Source organism: Musca vetustissima, unplaced genomic scaffold, assembly GCF_032173495.1.
Source record: "Musca vetustissima isolate MV318-11 ecotype Yass unplaced genomic scaffold, APGP_CSIRO_Mvet_v1 utg1637, whole genome shotgun sequence".
Classification (NCBI taxonomy): domain Eukaryota; kingdom Metazoa; phylum Arthropoda; class Insecta; order Diptera; family Muscidae; genus Musca; species Musca vetustissima.
The window spans coordinates 45471-66532 of NW_026886325.1; the positions used below are offsets into that span (position 1 = coordinate 45471).

Genomic DNA, 21062 nt, shown 5'->3' on the forward strand with positions numbered 1-21062 from the left:
TTATTACAGTTAAAATATTTTCGAAATAAAAATGATTCAACTGCCTTTAGTTCGTCTAAAAGGCTTCAGTTCACCTATAAAGTCTCCTTCAATTATAAAGTCTCCCTTTAGATGGCCTATAAATGCTCTCTTCAGATGGCCTATAAAAGCTCCGTGCTTCAGTTCGCTAATAAAGGCAGCCTTAGTGGTTCCAGTACTCAAATTAGTAGTTTGTTTTTATTATTTGATATCGAATTAAAAATTAATTGATATCAATTTAAATATTAGCTTTATTCAAAACCCCTTTTGTTTCGGAATAGATTCATTTCCGCATCTAGAGGACTTCTGTGGATCGAATATTTTAACTCCTTTCAATATTGCTTTCATAGATATATATGAGGTTTCCAGAGGTCCTCTATAGAGTTCGCTTACAGAAACATATTTTAAAACATATTTTTTTAGAAAAATAGACGATATTTCTAGGACCGCTAAGACGCCTCTGGATTTAAGATATTTAAGAGGTATTATGCCAAAATTCAAAATATTTTGTACGAAAATAGGCTTTTTGTGGAAAAGGTCTAGTAAACACACGACCTTCCAATAGAACCTTCTATAGATGAAAAAGCTCTCAAGAAAACTTCGGTCGATCTAATACTTTTCACTAGTTCTTGTAGAGAGAAGTCCTATCAAGAGGTCTGCAATATATATAAAGCTTAACAATAATTATTTTTTAAGTAGAAGACCTTAGGGTATGACCTTCTTGAAAGGTCATGTACTTAGAAGGTCTCCTGAAAGCATTCTATCTACCGAAGTCCTTTGAAAAATTTCCATAAAAAGTTCAATAAATTACCTATTGACAGAAGGCCCTTCTGAGGTGATTCAAAAGAACTTCTATGGGTAAGGACTTTGTATAAAGAACCTTCAAGAGAAGACGAGGGGAATATATAAAAGATCTTCCAAGAGGTTATCTATAAATTACAGACCTTCCCAGAGTCTTATAGGCCTCTCAAGAGGTATCTTTGGAAACAGAAGATATTTCAAGGTGCCTTCTTTATATTTCAGATTCATTTTTTTCAAAAGTCGTTCTATACCTCCAATGAAAGGAGGAGCTCATCAGTAAAAAACCTTTGGATTTCACCGGGCCATATAGATTCATCATAGCTCGTCCACATAATCTATCAACACCAGGTATCTTTATCTGGTCGATTCGGTTGATGTATGAGACCCAGCTCATCTATATGGTCAACAAAAGACCCTATACACCTGGTCTATGAAGACCCCCTACAGTTGATGCATAAAAACCCCGGTGCATAAAAATGCATAAAAATCCCGTTTTAACTCTTTGATTGAAACCCTCTTCAGCTGGTCTACAGAGGTCCATCACAGCTTATTTATAGAGAGATCTACTTCAGTTGGTGCATAGACACCTGCTTCAGATTACCTATAAAAACCTATTTATGTTGGTGTATAAAAATCCAGCATAACCTACCTAAAGAGACCAGATTCATTTTATCTATAAAGACCCGTTTCAACTGGTCTATATACACCCGCTTCAACTGGTCTATAGAAATCTGCTTCAGCTGGTCAAGAGATATCCGTCTCAGCTTTTATAAACCCAGTTTCATAAATGCACGCTTATGCTGATCTATACAGATCCACTTCAGCTCGTCTATAGACAACAGCTTCAGATGGTCTATACATACTCATGGCCGCTGATCTGTAATTCCTTGACTATTAAATCTTCCTATAAAACACCCGACTGCTGGTTTGAAGAGACCCACCTCAGCGTCAGCTGTCCGCTTCAGATAACCCATTAATATTTCCATCCAGCTCCATAACAAAGGTTCTATGCTTCTGCTCGCCTATAAAAGTTCCATGCTTCAGCTCCCTTGTAAATGCTCACTTCCCTCGCCTATAATGGCTGCCTTTAGATCGCCAATAAAGGCTTGCTTCAGCTCGCCTACAGAGGTTCCCCGCCTTACGTTGTCTATAAAGACTTCCTGTTTCAGCTCAACTTTGAAGGCTTCCTGCTTCAACTCGCCTATAATGGCTGTCATCAGATCACCAATGAAGCCTCACTTCAGCTCTTCTATAGGTGGTCTATAAATCTTCCTGCGCCTATCAACTCACATACAAAGGACCCCAGTTTCAGTTCGCCTACAACGGCTCCCTTCACATTTCACAGCTTCAGCTCGATTATAAAGACAAACTGCTTCAGCTCGTCTTAACTCATCTTTTCCATAGAACCTGAACTTCAGGACAGTTTTTTTTCCAAAACAAGAATTCCACTATCCTAAGGAATGACATTTTTCGAAGTCAAAAAATCCAGCGCCCTTCCAGACTAATATTTGTAGTAGAGAAAAATGACCTTATTTCCGCAGTCTTCAGGACTCATACTTATTCTATAGAAAATATCTTCCGGACTTATGTCTGTTTAGGGAAAATTCCCTAGTTTTGCAGTACTGATAATTTTTCTATAGAGAAAACTTCACAATTCTTCAGAAATAATATTTATTTTAGACTAAAAAATCCGGTCACAATGTCTATAGTTCCACAGTTTTCAGGACTGATAGTTTTTCTAAAGAATCAAATTTAACAGTCTTAGCAGACTGATATATTTCTATATGGAAAAATACCACAGACCTTCGGACTGCATAGAAAATTTCACAATATAACATTTTTCCAAAGGAAAACATTTATGAGATTTATTTTTCTTTAGAGAAAAATTCTATAACCTTTAAGCTACCAGGGCTACTACTTTGTCTATAGAAATAAATCCAAAATTTATCAGGGCTGATTTTTTGCTGTTTTCTATAGAAAAAAGTAGACTGTCCTAATGAGCTGATATTTTTCTATAGGGAATATTCCACATATCTTTAGAGTGGTTCATATGGACTTGTATTTCTTGCATATGAAGAATACCACAGACTTCAGGACTGTTATTTTTTCCCGTAGAAAAAAAATTCACCGGATGTATAATTTTCCAATAGGAAAAAAAATCACAGGCTTCACTACTGGTTTCTATAGACAAAAATTGCACTGTCCTACCGGACTTAAACTTTTGTATAGAAAACATTTCACAGAATAGCAGGACCAATATTTTTTTTTAGAAAAAAATGCCGAAATAATAAAAACGATAGTTTTCTAAAAATAAAAATTCCACAGATTTCAGGACTTATTTTTCTTTTAGAAAAAAAATCATATTTTTCTATGGAGAAAATTCCACATTCCAACAGGACAATGGAAACTCTCTTCAGCTATAGACGGCCTGTTCGTTTTTAGTATTCCAATTTTTCTTCAAATATCCCTTCCAGGAAATTTTCTAATATGTTGAAATCTATTCCCCCTCTATTCACTTCTTAAAACCATTTAGACTCCCAACGTTAATATGCCATCCCAAGGATACATAACATTTATCTTCCACTTTTGTGTATCTTTCACCTGCAGAACATCCGCCATTAGAAAATAAGGTCACATTTTCGAAAATTTCCATATAACAAGGCAAACAAGGCCATTTAATTCCTTGGGCTAATGAAGCCATATGGCCAAATGACCCCCAAAAAGATATTCCACAAAAGAATGGTGTGGCTTAATGCAGTGTTGAAAGATGATGACAATATTTGAACATCCTTGTTTCGGTCACACCATTCACACACACACGTACGAATACATGCATCCCAAAAAGAACAACAAACTTACCTGAACTTGTTGTGGTTGTTGATATTGTTGAACTTGCTGTTGTTGTTGCTGTTGCAAGTTAGCACCTTGTCCACCAAAATAACGTGTAAAACTTTGTTGTAATCCAGGTGTTTTCAAAGTAAACGAATTGGTATTGGCATCGGTGTGGAAGGCCAATTGAGCCTCGGCGGCAACAGCCAGGCAGCACAAGACGGCAACGGAAGCCAAGGCCAAACGACCGGAAACGGAGTGACGACAACGTTGGACAAACATAATGGTGATGTTAATATTGGTGATATATCCTTTGGGAACGAAACAAAAAAAAAACCAGGTTATTACAATGGCAACCGTATCGCGAGCAGTGATGGCTACTTTACGTTTGAATGGATTTTGGCAACTGTTTACCCTTCTCGATGGGTATTTAGATTTTATATTATTGAAGTGAACAATTTTGAGTCGAATAAAAAAATAACAAAAACACAGTGTGGCGTCATAACAACGTTAAGACATTTTGGAGATGGCTTAAACGTGCATACAAATCGTTATCAGTGGACATACTCACACACACAATCGCACATTTACACACTCACAAAACTGTGTCATACAATTTCGATTATAAATTATTATGTCTGACGTTTGAAGTAGACGTAATACAACCAAAGCTGGTTAAACGCATTGTTGTTGTTATTACAGTGGCTAATATTATGACAATCGCAATTGACACACAAACACACTTACTTGCATTTACGAAATTTACCAAAAATTACTTTTGGTCACTTGGTTCAGTGATGGTAAAAGAGAGAGGTAGTGAGACCAAAGTGCTGCCACTGGCCTAAAGAGAAATGATAATTCTCTGTCAAAAGTTCGGAACAATTTATTATTCCAATCATAAGTTTTTTTTTTTTTTTTTGGTTTTTGCAGACGAAGACTGACTGACAATTCCGCAGATGGAATGTTTTGTACTTGGAGTCAAACTTCCTCGCTACCTCCCAACACCCTCCCACTCACTCTGCATATTTATTCATTGCATTCACTTTTGTTTTATTTTTGAAGGAAGTAAATCCATTTCATTTCAACTCTTTTGGCTAATTCCAAACTGGCAACAACAACTTCTTTCGCGTTGGTCTTCTGGAAGTTCTTCTGATTCGTGTTTTTTTCTTTTTTTTCGGTTGCGCTCTGATATTGTCAAAAGCAGTGAATTATTCATTGTCCGCTGAATGTTTTGACTTAATTTGTGAATTTTTAAAGCTGATAGCTTTGCTAAGTAGTGTGCGGAATATTTAATTTTTGATGGTTATGCAAAAATGTTTGTTTGGTGGTAAAAAACTAAAACCAAAAATTTTAATCCCCCAAATGGCAACAAACAGAAAATTAACGGCTTAATACGCGACATGAATTGTAGCACTTCCTAAAAGTTTGATAGTATATAAGTGAGGGGATTAGCGAATTGCTCGGATCCAACACTAGAAGGTTCAGTAGGCCCCGAAACGAAAATGGCATAAGCACCAGATCTGTTATTTTTTTTCTAAAGAAATATATCAAACTCTCCACGGATCCTATTTTTTATACCCTCCATTGTAATGTAAAGTAAATTAATTAAATTACATTTTTCATTCAGTTTGGAATACATCGAAATATTATTGATCAGAATAAAATTCTTTATCGATTTAAGATAGAGCTCTGAAATTTTGCACAGACATTACTATTTCTCCCAGAATGAATGGTATTGCAAATGAGATATATCGGTCCACGTTTTAGTGCAGCCCCCATATATCGGTCCACGATTTAGTGCAGCCCCAATATAAATCGGTACCGTCCAATATTCGGTAACCCCAATATTCGACATTTTTTGGATTTTGGACAAAATTTTCACTCAAATTTGCTGTAATATGGTATTTTGGGTTCACATAGTATATCACATCCTTGTACTAAAAATTATTAATATTTACCCAAGTTTTAGAGCAGCACCTTATATAACGGTACCCACATATCTAAGTACTAAAAATTATTATCATTGACCCAGGTCGATATTTTGGACACTTTTTTAGCCGAATGGATTGTAATTGGTATTATGTATTCTCTTTAGCTGTCAAATTTTACTACTCAAAATTATAAGTATCGATCTCCGTTTTGGTATAGCCCCATACAACGTTAACCTCACTATTAGGTATTTTGAGAATTTATATCATCTTACGGTATATTTAAGGTCCTATGATAACATGCGCTTTCTCCCAATTAAAATTTAAGATATTTTTAATGTCATCCTCATGGTGGAGGTTATAAAAGGTTCCACCGGGCCAAACATAACATCTTTGTACCCTTCACCACACTGTGATACAGGGTATTATGTCTCTGTTGATATGACTGTAACAGGCAAAAGGAATCTAGATAGACCCATGGTTTCTTTTGAGAGTATGCATATCATCCCTTTCTGAGTCGATTGACGCATGTCCGTCGGTCTGTCGGTCCATGTATTTTTTTGAACAAAGTATAGGTCGTATTTATGATTCGATTTGGATGAAATTTGGCACATGTCCGTCGGTCTGTCTGTCCATGTATTTTTGTGAACAAAGTATTTATGATCCGATTTTGATGAAATTCGGCACAGTTCACTTATTTGGCCCTAGGACGAACCCTATTAAAATTGGAGAAAATCGGTTCCCATATATATTTTCGACGGATTTAAGGTAAATGGTGCACCAAAGTGACCATATATATTTCGACTTTCACGAAATTTAACACAGAGTACTGAATTGAGTCTATATTAATGAGTGGTGAGTTTCGGAAAAATCGGTTCGGATTTCGATATAGCTCCCATATATATATTCGTCCGATTTTATGTAAATGGTGCACCAAAGTCCCTATATATTCTTCGATTTGCACGAAATTTGGCATAGCGTACTAAATTAAGACTAGAATGGTATGTGTTAAGTTTCGTAAAAATCGATTCAGATTTAGATATAGCTGGCATATATATTTCGTCCGATATTAGGTAAATAGATAACCAAAATCCCTTTGTATCCTTCGATTTGCACGAAATTTGCATAGCGTTATGAATTGGGGTCTAGAATCATAAGTGCTAAATCGGTTCAAATTTAGATATAGTTCCCATATGTACTTTCGTCCGATTTTATGAAAATGGTGCACCAAAGTCCCTATATAATATTCGATTTGCACGAAATTTGGCATAGCGTATTGCATAAAGTCTAGAGTGATGTGTATTAAGTTTCGTGAAAATCTGTTCACATTTGGATATAGCTCCCATATATTTTTTCGTCCGATTTTATGTAAATTCTGCACCATAGCGTACTGAATTGAGTCTACAATGATATGTGTTGGTTTTCGAAAAAATCGGTTCAGGTTTCGATATAGCTCCCTCATATACTTATATATTCGTCCGATTTTACATAAATGGTGCAGAAAATTCCTAATGTTTGTCCGAATGAAATAAAATTTAGCATATGTTGCGGAAAGACATGAGTATGTTCCTTCGAGAGAACATTGACATCCAATTTTAAGGATACATATGTTCAATATACCCAAAGTGGTGAAGGGTATCATATAGTCGGCCCAGTCCGACTTTACTACATTCCTTACTGGTTTTTGTTTTGTGGCATTTTTGTATCCCGGATCCGAATAAAATTTTGCCATGCCCGTTTGTCTGTTGAAATCACGATATCACTACAGCTTTGAAATTCCTTGGATATTTGTCATTAAAAGTGGAATATATCACTCGAAGTTTTGATATAGCCCACATATAACGGTACCCCAATTAGTTAGGGTACAAAATTCAACTACAAAACTTGTTAGTATTAATCCCAATATAAGGGGATACCAACTATTGTCAAGCACGATCAGATAAAATTTTTTAACCAAATTGCCAGATCTTAGGTTATCAATATCGTTCAATGATGAGATACTTTCCCATTTTAATCATACCCCTAATTTTCGTTAGGAATCTTTAACCGAGTTGTCAGATCTGATTATATTTGATTTGTGTCTCTTGTGCGTATTTTTTGAGATTACATTTCTTCAGTAAAATCGAATGAGGATTTTATTTAGAAGATTTCGTCCACATGCCACAATTTTGATCCGAATATCAGGAGAAAGTGTATGGCCATGGAATACGCATGGCTTTTTCGATGAATATTTGTCAATATTTAGCGGGTCAAATGGACTTTTGTGTGATATATTCCAAAATTTCTCTTATATGGCCTATATATTTAATCCTAAATGACATAGACCCGAGAAGTTAATAGTATATCAAAGAAGAGTGGTTGACCTTTAAATTGATACCTATTATATTGTTGTGTGTACTCGGATGTGGTCGTTATACTAAAGTAATTACCGGTGTCTACGTATTTTAATTTGGTTAGTATTACCACTATTAAACAAAAGTGTAGCGCGGATTGCTTTGAAATTATACATGAGGTTCCGGTTATGTTCAGGAACGGCAATTACAAAATTTCGGTGCTGATCAGATGATATTTAATAGATGAAATAGACCAAAAACTTGTTCAGTATGACTTCCTATTTGCTGTAGGGACCACTATTGTACGTCGAACATCTCAAATTTTACACGGAGAAAGGATCTGGTCAACTATATATTTACGATCAAGTGAACCAAGATTTTTTGTCTCTAATCGATTAAGAGGATACAAATACCGCGAAGTATCGCCCTGGTTCGGAATATATATCTTCAGAAAATTAGAGTTCAGTGGTCATTGGGAAGGGTATCATATGGTCGGCCCCGTCCGACTATACTAATCCGCTCACTGGTTAAATATAGGTTTTTATTTCCTGATTGAGTCTCTCATCCAATGTAAGAGAAGTCTATTTTATGTATATCTTTTAATTCTAATGAATTTTTTTTTAAATGTTCACCACACTGTAGAACAGGGTATTATGTCTTTGTGTATATGTTTGTAACAGGCAAAAGGAAACGAGATAGACCCATGGTTCCTTTTGAGAATATGTATAGAATCACTTTCTGAGTCGATTTATGCATGTCCGTCATTGTATGGAGGGTGGAAAATTCCTATTGGGGATGAGTATATGAAAACCCCAGATGGAAAAAAGCAGTATACATTCCTTATTATATAGGACTGTCGAATTCGAACGAATTATTTTCTAAAAACATATGTAGTAATGCAAATACGTAAAAAAATCTCGAGGAAAAATGTGCAGGTTTTCTAAATTGTTGAACCTGATCAAACATTTAGAAAACCGGTTCAAATCGGTTGTATTTTCTGATTGAGTATCTCATCCAATGTAGGAGTAGCCTATTTTAGTATATCATTTAGTCTAATCAAATGTTTAAAATTTTGACAGTCCCTGCATTTTTTTAAATTTATTTCAGCATGAGGTCCCTTTTCCGAATTATGAGTGGAGAAATACTGATCGGCTCCGCCGAATATATACCAGGGAAATAAAATACCTTTACCTGATTGAACAGAGATCAGGTGTAATCTTGTTAGCCTACAATTTATACCAGATATCGGCAACGGTGCTCAACGATAGTCGGATATGTCATTTATGAAATAAATGTTGGTAAGTATGCGATTAATGTTTCCTTTGAGTTGTTTTATAGTCTATATTGATCAAAATAATGTTCACAAATCAAGCCCACAACTATTGGTATTGAAGTGAAATCTATACTAATAAAAGAGTAAAGTGATTTACTGACTGATTTAAAGATTCATCACCAGACGAAACGGCTGAAGCTAGAATCTTGAAATTTTGGGTCAAGATCACTCTTGGTCCAAATGTGACAGATAAGGCTGGATTTTTAGAAATTCGTAGTAAAACGATACGAAAAGTACTAAATGTGATACCATTTGTATTTGGCGAACCGGTGGCGATAGAACTCTGAAATTTGGGTTAGTAGTCGTTGATGGAGTGTAGGATAGATGTACCAAAGGGTTTTTTGATGCAAATTTATTTTGGAGGTACAAATCGATGGGAATCCTGAAATTAACATTACCGTCGGTGTGTAGAAATGGGATGTGTACGTAGTTTTGAAAATTTTACTGTTGTGTACGATAAGTACTAAATCGTACTATAATTGGTACAATTTGGATTTTGATGAACCGATAGAGCGGAAACAATAAAATTTGGAGTCAGGATTACTGTAGGGGTGTAGGATTGACTAGAATCATGAAATTTGGTGTTATGATCACTGTTGGGGTGTAAGATCGAGATATGTAGGAAGTTTTAAAATTGTTTACTAAGGTGTACTAAATTTGGGTGAACCGATAGAATTAAAATCCTGAAACTTGGATTGAGGATCACTGTGGGGGTGTAGGATTGGGGAATGTAGGAAGTTTTGGAAATTGGTACTACTGTGTACAAAATTTGGTACAATTTGAATTGTCAGTAAACCGATAGAGTTGAAATCCTGAAACTTGTATTTGGGATCACTGTGGAGGTTTAGGTTAAGTAAGAAGTTTTGGAAATTCGTACTACTGTGTACTAAATTTGGTACAAATAGAATTGTGGATGAATCGATAGATTTGGAATTCTGAATGGTTGAGGTGGGTACTCTTGGAAATAATGTGTACTAAATTTGTGCTTTGGTATTAAATGGTACTCAAATTTAATTTATAGTCGATATTAATGTGTTTTTCTGGCATATGCAATTTTATGTGAAAATAAAATAATATGTTAATACATGTTTAAATAAATTCGCTAACAAAGTAGCAAATATATTGCATTCATACCATTCACCACACTGTGTGGCATAGTGTATAATGTCTTTGTGCGTATCTTTCAAACATACAGAAGAGAAAGAGGTTGCAGTTCTGTGGACTTCAGATTTTTATAGAAACCAAAGTCCTGAGACTGTAGAATTTGCCCATAGAAATATATCAATATTTGAACATCTACAACATTGATTTATTCTATATTAAAAATTCCACATTTCAGAGAAAAGGAAAATCCACTAACCCCTAGTGGGCGAAAATATAAATAATATAATTTTGTATTTATTATGTTTTTTTTTCTAAAAAAATATCTAATTACATATTAAAATGCAATACTAACAAATAAAATTGCTCTTTTTTTGCAATAGTATAAACAAATTACCCAGTTTTTATTATTTGCCATATTAATTCGATCAAATATGAAATTAATTTCGAGCGTAAACAAAATCTATTGCCACAAAAAAAAGCCAAAAACAACAACAGCAAATAACTAATTCGATTTGCATAGCGCCATATTCAAATGCAAATGTTGTTTGTTATTACCTTTTATGTAAATATGTATGAGCATAAAAATCAAATATGCGAACAGAGAAAAACAGTAGCTGACCCTTTATGTAGATGACGATGTTATATAACAAAAAAAACTTTATAAAAAGTCAAATTAAATAATACCTAAATCCGAATTCGGTGAAAAACAAACAAACAAAAAAGAGTAAATAAATTGATTGCAACAGTTACAACAACACAAAAGAAATAAAAGTAATTACCAAACAAACGCATAAATGCACGCTTCGTCGAACGAAACTGTCAAATAAAAATTGTACAGCCAGGTGTATGTGTATGCGTGTGTATTTTTTTAAAATACATACTGATCGGCATGTAGATAAAAATGCAATATTTGACCATTGTCCATTTAATGGTAAGGGCGAATTGAAACAGTGGGAGAAAATGAAATTTGAAAGTTTGTCAACCAAATCGGATGTATCGTTGTATTTTATTTAAATTGAAATTAAGGAACTGGATCTGTAAAATATTCAAAGGTCAGATTCGCATTATGGTGAAGACATATAATATGTTCGACTCGATCGAACCTAAGGCCATAATATGATGGATTATTAAATTTGAAATTAGGTTTAAATATTCTGATCGGAATAAAATTCTAAGTCGAGGTAACTGTCCGTCTTTCTGGCTGTCTTTTTAAATTACTCAAAATTACAATACTCCTAGGATGTTTGGTATTTCAAATAAGATAAAACGGTCCACATATAGCTCTCATGTTAATATACCGCCACATATTTTAAAGGTATTTCCAATAGAAAGGACTGTTAGTCGGGAGTTGAGGTTTTTGGAGGCTGACATGAATCAATGTTGAAAATTCGAGTATGAAAAAAATTGCAGACATTTTTGATATAATTCCATGTGCTGACAAATGGAGGCGACCCTGTCCCATTGGTGGTATATTTAAGAGTTTACAATGATATATAAAAGTCCCGATCACTTTAAGATATTCTGAAGACACAGCAAATGGTGGATGGTGTAAAAAATTTGACGTGGGCGAACATACCTCATTTCATTTCAAACTGGCAAATAGATCACCACTGATCGTTTCGGAGAACTTACCATTCCTTCTATTGAAAGAAAGAAAATCGTGGGGGCATCGTTGCTAGATTTATTCCTACTTGTCGAACACTCGAGATGAAACCTACTTTCTTAGTAGATACAGTTAGACGTCCATCCAACCCAACTGATTCCAATGTCAGGGAACAAATGTTGGAGGTCAGCAGATTATTCGCGGAGCATAAGCGGAAGAGCATCTGAAATATAAATATAAATATCGATAATACTTCTATCCGGATCCGAAGTAATGCTCCAGTTTTTTTGAATGTCAGTACTACTTTGTATATAATTTCTTTCCGCCGAGAAGATAACAACCCAGTTCATAAAGGATGATGTTGCAAGTGTTATCCGTATCGCTAAATCATGAGTTGAATATCTGACTAAAAGTGATTAATTTGCCGATAGTCACTCACATCGTTTCCACAGTCCGCTACAGTAGCTAGACAAGGATGATAGCAAAGGTGGCACGTGCAGACCGATCCACATTTTGCCAGCAGTAGGGAAGTCTCCTGAAGCATCACTTCTCTTCAGCATTAGGGAAAGTGGATCATCAGCAACGGTTCCGCATCACAACAACAGAGTTACACGGCATCTCCACACATATAAGACGAGGAATAAACCAGAACCGGAGGTTTCACAGACGTTGACACCGTCCATCATGCCACACTGTTTGAGGACATCGAAAATACATCTATCCGGCGAAGTTTGAAACTTTGCATAATCAATTATATGTGTGGATGTCTTATGTGTAGTTTCGGATTAAGCAATCTACAGGGTTTGGACTTTTTATTACGAAACATCACGACCGAGTGGCATTCATACATATAAGTGAAGCAGGGAGTTTCCCAAGGTTGAATGACATATCCGGAGCTGTTTAACCTCTACCATTGTAATATTGAGTATTAAGAACTGTCAGTTCCTTGAGAACTGCAAAAGGGTACCTCAACAGGGAACCTGTGAACCAACTATATGAGGAGACGAAGTTACTTCCCTTAGGTCAGCATAGGAATATACCTTTGCTGCAGTACCTGCATGGGTGCTTTTAAAAAGTCCAACACCTGGATTTCTCCTAATAAAGCAACGAGAAATAAAATTGATCATGATTTGATAGACGGAAGGCATTCATCCGGTGTTTTAGACGTTCGATCGGTACAAGGAACGAAAATCGATTCGGACCATAACCTTGTGGTAGCCAAGGTTCGCAAACGTCTTAAAGTAGCAGCAAAGGTGCAATCTAATGTAACACGGAAACTGAACGTCGAAAAGCTGCAAACACAACAAATAGCAGTAGTCTACTCCTCTCAACTTACCCGAATTTTTTCGAAACACTCCTTGTCCCGATAATAATATAGAATTGCCAACTCCCTAAAAACTACAGCAAAAGCAAAAACCACCATCAAGGAACCCATGGTGCGATCAGGAGTGTCGTAATGCTACTGATATGAAAAACGCTGCGTATAGGGCAACCCTGCGGTCGGTAGCAACACGTAATGCGATAGAGAATTCTTGGGATAAAAGGGGACAGGTGAAACGTGTTTTCAGAAGAAGTGAAAAGCTTCTGGTAGCTGTGAAGAAGATAACTTAGAACCAAGATGTAGCCAAGATGAGGTCGGAGTAGAAATAAATCGGCTGAAGAATAAAGCAATAAAGCAGCATGTGCGACGGACTACCAGTCGAACTATTCAAGACCGGTGATCATATGCTGCTCAGGAGCATGCACCAGCTGATTTGTACAATTTGGCGAGGGGAATGCATGCCCAATGATTGGAACTTCGGCATCCTGTGTCCCGTGTACAAAAAAGGAGACAAGACGATATGTGCCAACTATAAAGGAATAAGTCTCCTTCCCATTGCATATAAAATGCTATCCAGCGTGCTGTGTGATCGACTGAAGTCAATGACAATATAAAGTCAATTGACATATTGAAAGACCTGGAAAATCCACCATTGAGCAGATGTTCACGCTGCGCCAAATCCCGGAAAGGACTCACGAAAAACACATCGACACATTTTACCTATACGTCGACTATAAAACTGCATTCGACAGTCCCATATGTTCAGAGGATGCAGCATAACTTTGAGTGGCACAAGGTCAGCAGTTAAAGTTGGAAATGACCTCTCAAAGCCCTTCAATGACGAACGAGGATTCATCATGACTATGTCTGGTCTTGGTCATATTGTGAGAATGTATGAGGATTCCCCCTTCGAACCTACTCAACTTATTTCGCAAAAATCTGTGGCTGCAGACAATATACGAATAGAATTCTTTTTCAAATTTCGAATACAAGAAATATTTCAGCATTCTTCACTATAATTTTTACTTTCTTGACCCACTGTGGTTATTTAAATGTTGACCATTTCGTAAATATGGTGTGTTGCAAAAGTAGTAGAAGTCACACTTTAGCAACAAATACTCATATTACTCACGACTTTCATAACATTTCACTCAACATGAATTGGTTTTATTTATTTTCTTTTCTTTACTCAATAATAAAGTAGCACGTGCCGCATTGGCCCTTAACTATTCCGATGAAGTCTTATACCCAGTTTACCTGACGTTAATGCTGTCTACGGCTGTGTGTATAAGCCTAAATGCATAATGAGAATCCAAAAAAAAAAAAAAAAAAAACTGTTGCCACGTACTATTTTCGTTGCTGCCTATGAATTGTAATTAAATTTTCGTATATGAATTACAAAAAAAAAAAAAAAATTGTTGTCACAATCGATTATACAGCGGAGTAATGTTAAAAAGATAAATTCCGATTTTAAGTGAAGTTAAGTAAAATTTTTGTTATGAATGCCATTGTATATCTCGAACTGCATACTTACAATCGATTTAAATTTCATTAGCATTTTTTCAACATTGCTTGACCATATATCTAACTATTTGTGGCCCCTAATCCATTGTTCGTATTATAGTTGTTCTACTGTAATTTCAATAACACAATTTCTTTAACACGTCTATATTGGTGCGTGCGTGTACGTGATAATGATAATAATTGTTAAGCATCTGTTTAGGTAGTGGGTGTTGGTCGGTATATTTCAGATACATGTTTGCGCACGTGTTTCCCAACCGTTTGACCATAATATTAAATTCATATACACATGTGAGGCGTTTAATTTGAATTAATCCTGTCGGCGAATTGAATCAAATATCCTGTGGTAAATACTTCTTGGAAAATTATTAATATATTTACTACCGAAAAAAGAAATTAAAACCATGTAAATATTGAAAATCCTTCGAGTATATGACTTTTCATATGAAATGGATTGATATATCAGTCTAAATTATAGTAGACATAACCCGTTTAACTTCCTATAGTTTTGTAAATATTGGCGATGCAAAAAAATAAGTTGTTTTTAACTGCAATATGTCGAACGTCTCGTATTGTCTTGTATTTATAGCGGTATTAGGAATTTTTACTATAAATAATAAAATTCTGACAAACAAGTGTGTGGTATATTCTTAGTAACTGTGGTTATATATCTCTAGTAACAACTAACGTTTGTAGATATTTGATATAAAGATTTTATGTACATAGATTAGGCTATACCGATGTATTAAGAACAAACAAAACGTAGTTAAGTCGAGCCATAACGAACTTTTCGTCTCCGCCAGATGATTTTTAATAGCAATAGAAAAGTTAAAACAGAGACCCAATCTATTTCGGGAGGGTTCAAACATGAATCATAAAGTACCCTCGATCATGTTGTGAGCATTAAGAATTTCGTGAACAATTCGGGACCTTTATGTCATTGTAAATTATAGGTTGTTTATGGTCTGATAAAATTATTAGGGCATTATGTCGAAACATAGACTTAACATATCGAAAAATGTCCGCAAACATGTTTTTCATTATTATCCGTTTTTCTGGAGAAGGGGATCGGGCCAACGAATAATCATGCATGTTTTGATAAGGATTGGTCAATATTTATCGGGCCAAATGGACCCTGACTTTTGTGTAAAAAATTACAAAATTTGTATTCTATGGCGTATATATTTGCCCCTGAAGGACCTAGACCCGAGAAGTTGATAGTATGTTCATGAGGAGTGGTTGACCTGTAAATTGATTTATGTACTCAGCTATGGAACATACACGTAAATATTTACGGGTGTTTACGTTCTGAGATATTATTTAGTAGCCCATTACCACACTAGAGGGCGGAAATATAGCGCTGATCGCTTTGAAATTTTCCATGATATTCCAGTTATGATCAAGGACAACGCCTATAATTTTCGGTGATGATCAGATAATAATTTTGGGATGAAGTGGACCGAAAACTTAATTTTATTGTGTTTTTTTTTCGAGTCGATCTATAGGCCTCAATTGAAAGACCAACATCACAACAAAACTCGCGGTAAAGAGAATCTGGACAAGTACAGCCCTCGTCTACTGAATATTAGACATTTTTGTTGACATCTAGTCGGTCAACAAATATTGCCCAAGCTCAGAATATACAACCACAGAAAGTTAGATTTTCGTGGAAGTCGTGTAGGGTATCATATGGTCGGCCTCGTCCGTCTATACTGCTCCGCTCACTGGTTTTTTAATGGCTATAAAAGGGGTGTATTTTTTAAAGAGTATTTTTTTCAAGGGCTATAAATAGGGTGGATTTTTTAAAGAGTATTTTTTTCAAGGGCTATAAGAGGCGTGGATTTTTTAAAGAGTATTTTTTTCAAGGGCTATAAGAGGCGTGGATTTTTTAAAGAGTATTTTTTTCAAGGGCTATAAGAGGCGTGGATTTTTTAAAGAGTATTTTTTTAAGGGCTATAAGAGGCGTGGATTTTTTAAAGAGTATTTTTTTAAGGGCTATAAGAGGCGTGGATTTTTTAAAGAGTATTTTTTCGAGGGCTATAAGAGGCGTGGATTTTTTAAAGAGTATTTTTTTCAAGGGCTATAAGAGGCGTGGATTTTTTAAAGAGTATTTTTTTCAAGGGCTATAAGAGGCGTGGATTTTTTAAAGAGTATTTTTTTCAAGGGCTATAAGGGGCGTGGATTTTTTAAAGAGTATTTTTTTCAAGGGCTATAAGAGGCGATAAAGGATATTTTTTGTGCGACTTAGGTTTTAGATTGTGTATAATCCCCATACACATATTCAGTATTTTGGGGTGTTTCGGCAAGTTTTGTTCTTTGCGAACCAATTGGGTAGCAAATCTCTCTTCCATATATTTTCGATATCGACCCACGTTTTAGGATAGGCCCCATATAACCATACTTCATATTTTTCGGCTTCTGGGGAGCAAATTTCGGTACCAGAATTTATCGATATCGACCAAATTATCGGTCCCCTATATAACGGTACCCCCAATTATTACGTATTTTCAGAACGTTTTTTAAACCGAATTGGGCTACCAGAAATTATAAATATGACCCACTTTGTAAAATAGTCCTCATATAACACTCTAACTACTCGGTGTTTTTCGGGTGTTTGCGCACAGTTTTTTTTTTCATTCCAATTGGCTGTAAGTTGGTACTTTGAGTTTCCAAAAGTTTTCGATATTGGTTCACTATGTAGAATAGCCCCAATATAACGAATTGGCCCAAATGTTATTATGTAGATTGTCATGGGTTGTCAAATCTTGCTACATAACATTTGCATATCATAGCCCTCCATTTTATGAAGCTCCCGAACGATGGTTGGTATTTTAAAGGTCTACCTCACGGTGGATACCCTCCACCTCATCCAAGATTGGCCCATCCATGGTTAACGCCGTTTTACTTATTTTGACTTTGTCTGACAAAATCGATCCAGCTCATTTTATTTTTCCGACCTTCGTATCAATTATGGCTCCCCGTTTGTAATTGACCCCCGAATCTAAATTACAATTTGGACACGAGCCTACAACGCTGGCTCTAGATAGTGGTAAACACATCTGAACTGTAATGTATCACATCTAAAGTTGTTTTTCCCAATTTAAACCCCTTAGCATCATCAAATTGTTGAGAAAGGTGTGTCTTGTGTTTAAATGTACAAGGTCACAATTTTACATAAATTCACAACCGTAAAAAAGACAAACACTTTAACGCCCTTTTAATTACCTCTTTAATGACCTGCAATAAAAATGTTAACATATTTTCCGGTACATACCAATAAACGAACGACGAACACATTTGTAATGCAATAATGTAAAGATTATTATCAACATTATTATCACAATATGTGTAAGTGTGTGGCTGCTTGGTAAGTTGTGTATGATGTTGTTGTCGATGTCGATGTGTGTGGTATGTTGGTGAATGTATTGCCGGTATTGTTGCATTTTTATATTTCATTTTAATTCAAAACACGTAGCGTGCTTTAAGCCAATAAACTTAACATTTAACAGTGACAGTACGGAGCACACGCACAAACACTCTACATTTTATACTTAGCTCAACAGTTGCCACTTAGTAACGACGGTAGCAGCAACAACAACAACAACAAATAAAACGAGCACAACAGCTGTTGGTTTTTGTTTTTGTTGTTGTTGCTTGGCGTTTATTATGCCACTTGTCACTGTTGCTGCATCAGCTGATATTGTTCTTTGGTATGCGGTTCGCAGTGGTAGTAGTAAATGTTACCACTACTACCATTAAGTGTGAGTTAAACCCAGCTCATACATACTCACATACAGCTACATGTTGGTATTTTATTGCTACTACGAAACAACAGCTACTGTTGTTTTTGTTGGGTGGAAGTACTCCCCGAAAATAAAATAAGTCATCATTATTGAAATCGTGTGCGGGAAGAGTATGAAACAGGCATTTAAATGCAGACTTCTTGTAGTTCCGCACATTTTGTACACCCTACAGCAGGATATTACGGCATGTGAATATACTATACTAAATATCACTTTTTATAACATTTGAAAGAATATTCTTTAAAAAATCCAGGCCTCTTATAGCCCTTGAAAGAATATTCTTTAAAAAATTCAGGCCTCTTATAGCCCTTGAAAGAATATTCTTTAAAAAAATCCAGGCCTCTTATAGCCATTGAAAAAATATTCTTTAAAAAATCCAGGCTTGAAGTTGTGGCCTTTGAAAAAATATTCTTTAAAAAATCCAGGCTTCTTATAGTCCTTGAAAGAATATTCTTTAAAAAATCCAGGCCTCTTATAGCCCTTGAAAGAATATTCTTTAAAAAATCCAGGCCTTTTATAGCCCTTGAAAGAATATTCTTTAAAAAATCCAGGCCTCTTATAGCCCTTGAAAAAATATTCTTTAAGAAATCCACGCCTTGTCTGGGTCCTTGAAAAAATATTCTTTAAAAAATCCACGCCTGTTTGAGACCCTGAACAAATATTCTTTAAAAAATCCAGCCTGTTTGAGACCCTGAACAAATATTCTTTAAAAATTCCAGCCTGTATGAGACCCAGAACAACTATTCTCTAAAAAATCCACGCCTGTTTGAGACCCTGAACAAATATTATTTAAAAAATCCACGTCTGTTTGAGACCCTGAACAAATATTCTTTAAAAAATCTACGTCTGTTTGAGACCCTGAACAAATGTTCTTTAAAAAATCCACGCCTGTTTGAGCCCTTGAAAAAATATTCTTTAAAAAATCCACGCCTGTTTGAGCCCTTGAAAAAATATTCTTTAAAAAATCCACGCCTGTTTGAGCCCTTGAAAAAATATTCTTTAAAAAATCCACGCCTGTTTGAGCCCTTGAAAAAATATTCTTTAAAAAATCCACGCCTCTTTGAGCCCTTGAAAAAATATTCTTTAAAAAATCCACGCCTGTTTGAGCCCTTGAAAAAATATTCTTTAAAAAATCCACGCCTGTTTGAGCCCTTGAAAAAATATTCTTTAAAAAATCCACGCCTGTTGAAAAAATATTCTTTAAAAAATCCACGCCTGTTTGAGCCCTTGAAAAAATATTCTTTAAAAAATCCACGCCTGTTGAAAAAATATTCTTTAAAAAATCCACGCCTGTTGAAAAAATATTCTTTAAAAAATCCACGCCTGTTTGAGCCCTTGAAAAAATATTCTTTAAAAAATCCACGCCTGTTTGAGCCCTTGAAAAAATATTCTTTAAAAAATCCACGCCTGTTTGAGCCCTTGAAAAAATATTCTTTAAAAAATCCACGCCTGTTTGAGCCCTTGAAAAAATATTCTTTAAAAAATCCACGCCTGTTTGAGCCCTTGAAAAAATATTCTTTAAAAAATCCACGCCTGTTTGAGCCCTTGAAAAAATATTCTTTAAAAAATCCACGCCTGTTTGAGCCCTTGAAAAAATTATCTTTAAAAAATATACGTCTGGTTAAGTCATTGAAAAAATAGGTTCAATACAAAACTTGGGTTTACCTCTTGGGCGGTGTAGGGTAACATTTATCCGGCCCTGTCGGATTTTCTTTTTTAGATCTGTGTATCTATCTTATCTATCTTATGGTCACTCATACCACTGACCATATGTATGAGTGTGTATGTATGTGTGTGCTCACTACCAATTTGTATGCGTATTGTTTGGTACCACATTTAAAATAATGACAATCATGTGTATGGACGTCTAAAATTTTACTTTCATTTGTGATACAGTAGTTCCACCTCCCTTTCGCTAAAAACTCACGTACACACATGTACACACGCATATTAAGTACGTATGTGTGCGCATTGTGAGCGCATAGAATTATCTGCTTGCCCATTGTTCGCTGGGCATTATGTGTGGTTACAATTGCAAATTCAGTGATTATGGTCAGTTATGAAACACAAATTATACGACACGCACACAATGTGTCGTTCCGTTCCGTTCGTTCACTCACTTGCTCGCTGGCTCGTTAGATTGTTGTGAATATATTTTATTTTCACATTTCGCCAAGCATTTTTATTCAAATTCGTTTTTGTAAAGGACATATAAGGATAGCTGCACGAGTGGAAACATATATTGGTTAGTCCTTTTGTGCGGAGTATTTTGAATTGAAATCCCAAAAAAATGCTTTGAAAAAGTTTATTTTTGTCAAGAATTTCCCTTTGAGTAAATATAGATTACTAGTAGATAATACTCAGCATCAATGAATGAAACATATACATCTATACGAAGAGATCGATGTAAAGTCCTTATTTGCTAAGGAAACCACACATTTATATTACAGAGAATTGATACTGATTTA

General features: G+C 35.4%; 1 protein-coding gene across 1 annotated transcript in view; it reads right to left on the minus strand.

Annotated features, from left to right (window-relative positions):
• The window catches only part of LOC133333832 (ras-interacting protein RIP3-like), a 29683-nt gene extending 25753 nt beyond the window's left edge, over positions 1-3930 (minus strand). The window contains exon 1 of the mRNA XM_061542144.1: positions 3685-3930. Coding sequence (XP_061398128.1) covers positions 3685-3930 — 246 coding nt within the window. The remainder of the gene's footprint in view (positions 1-3684) is intronic.
• Between the last annotated feature and the right edge of the window lie 17132 nt (positions 3931-21062).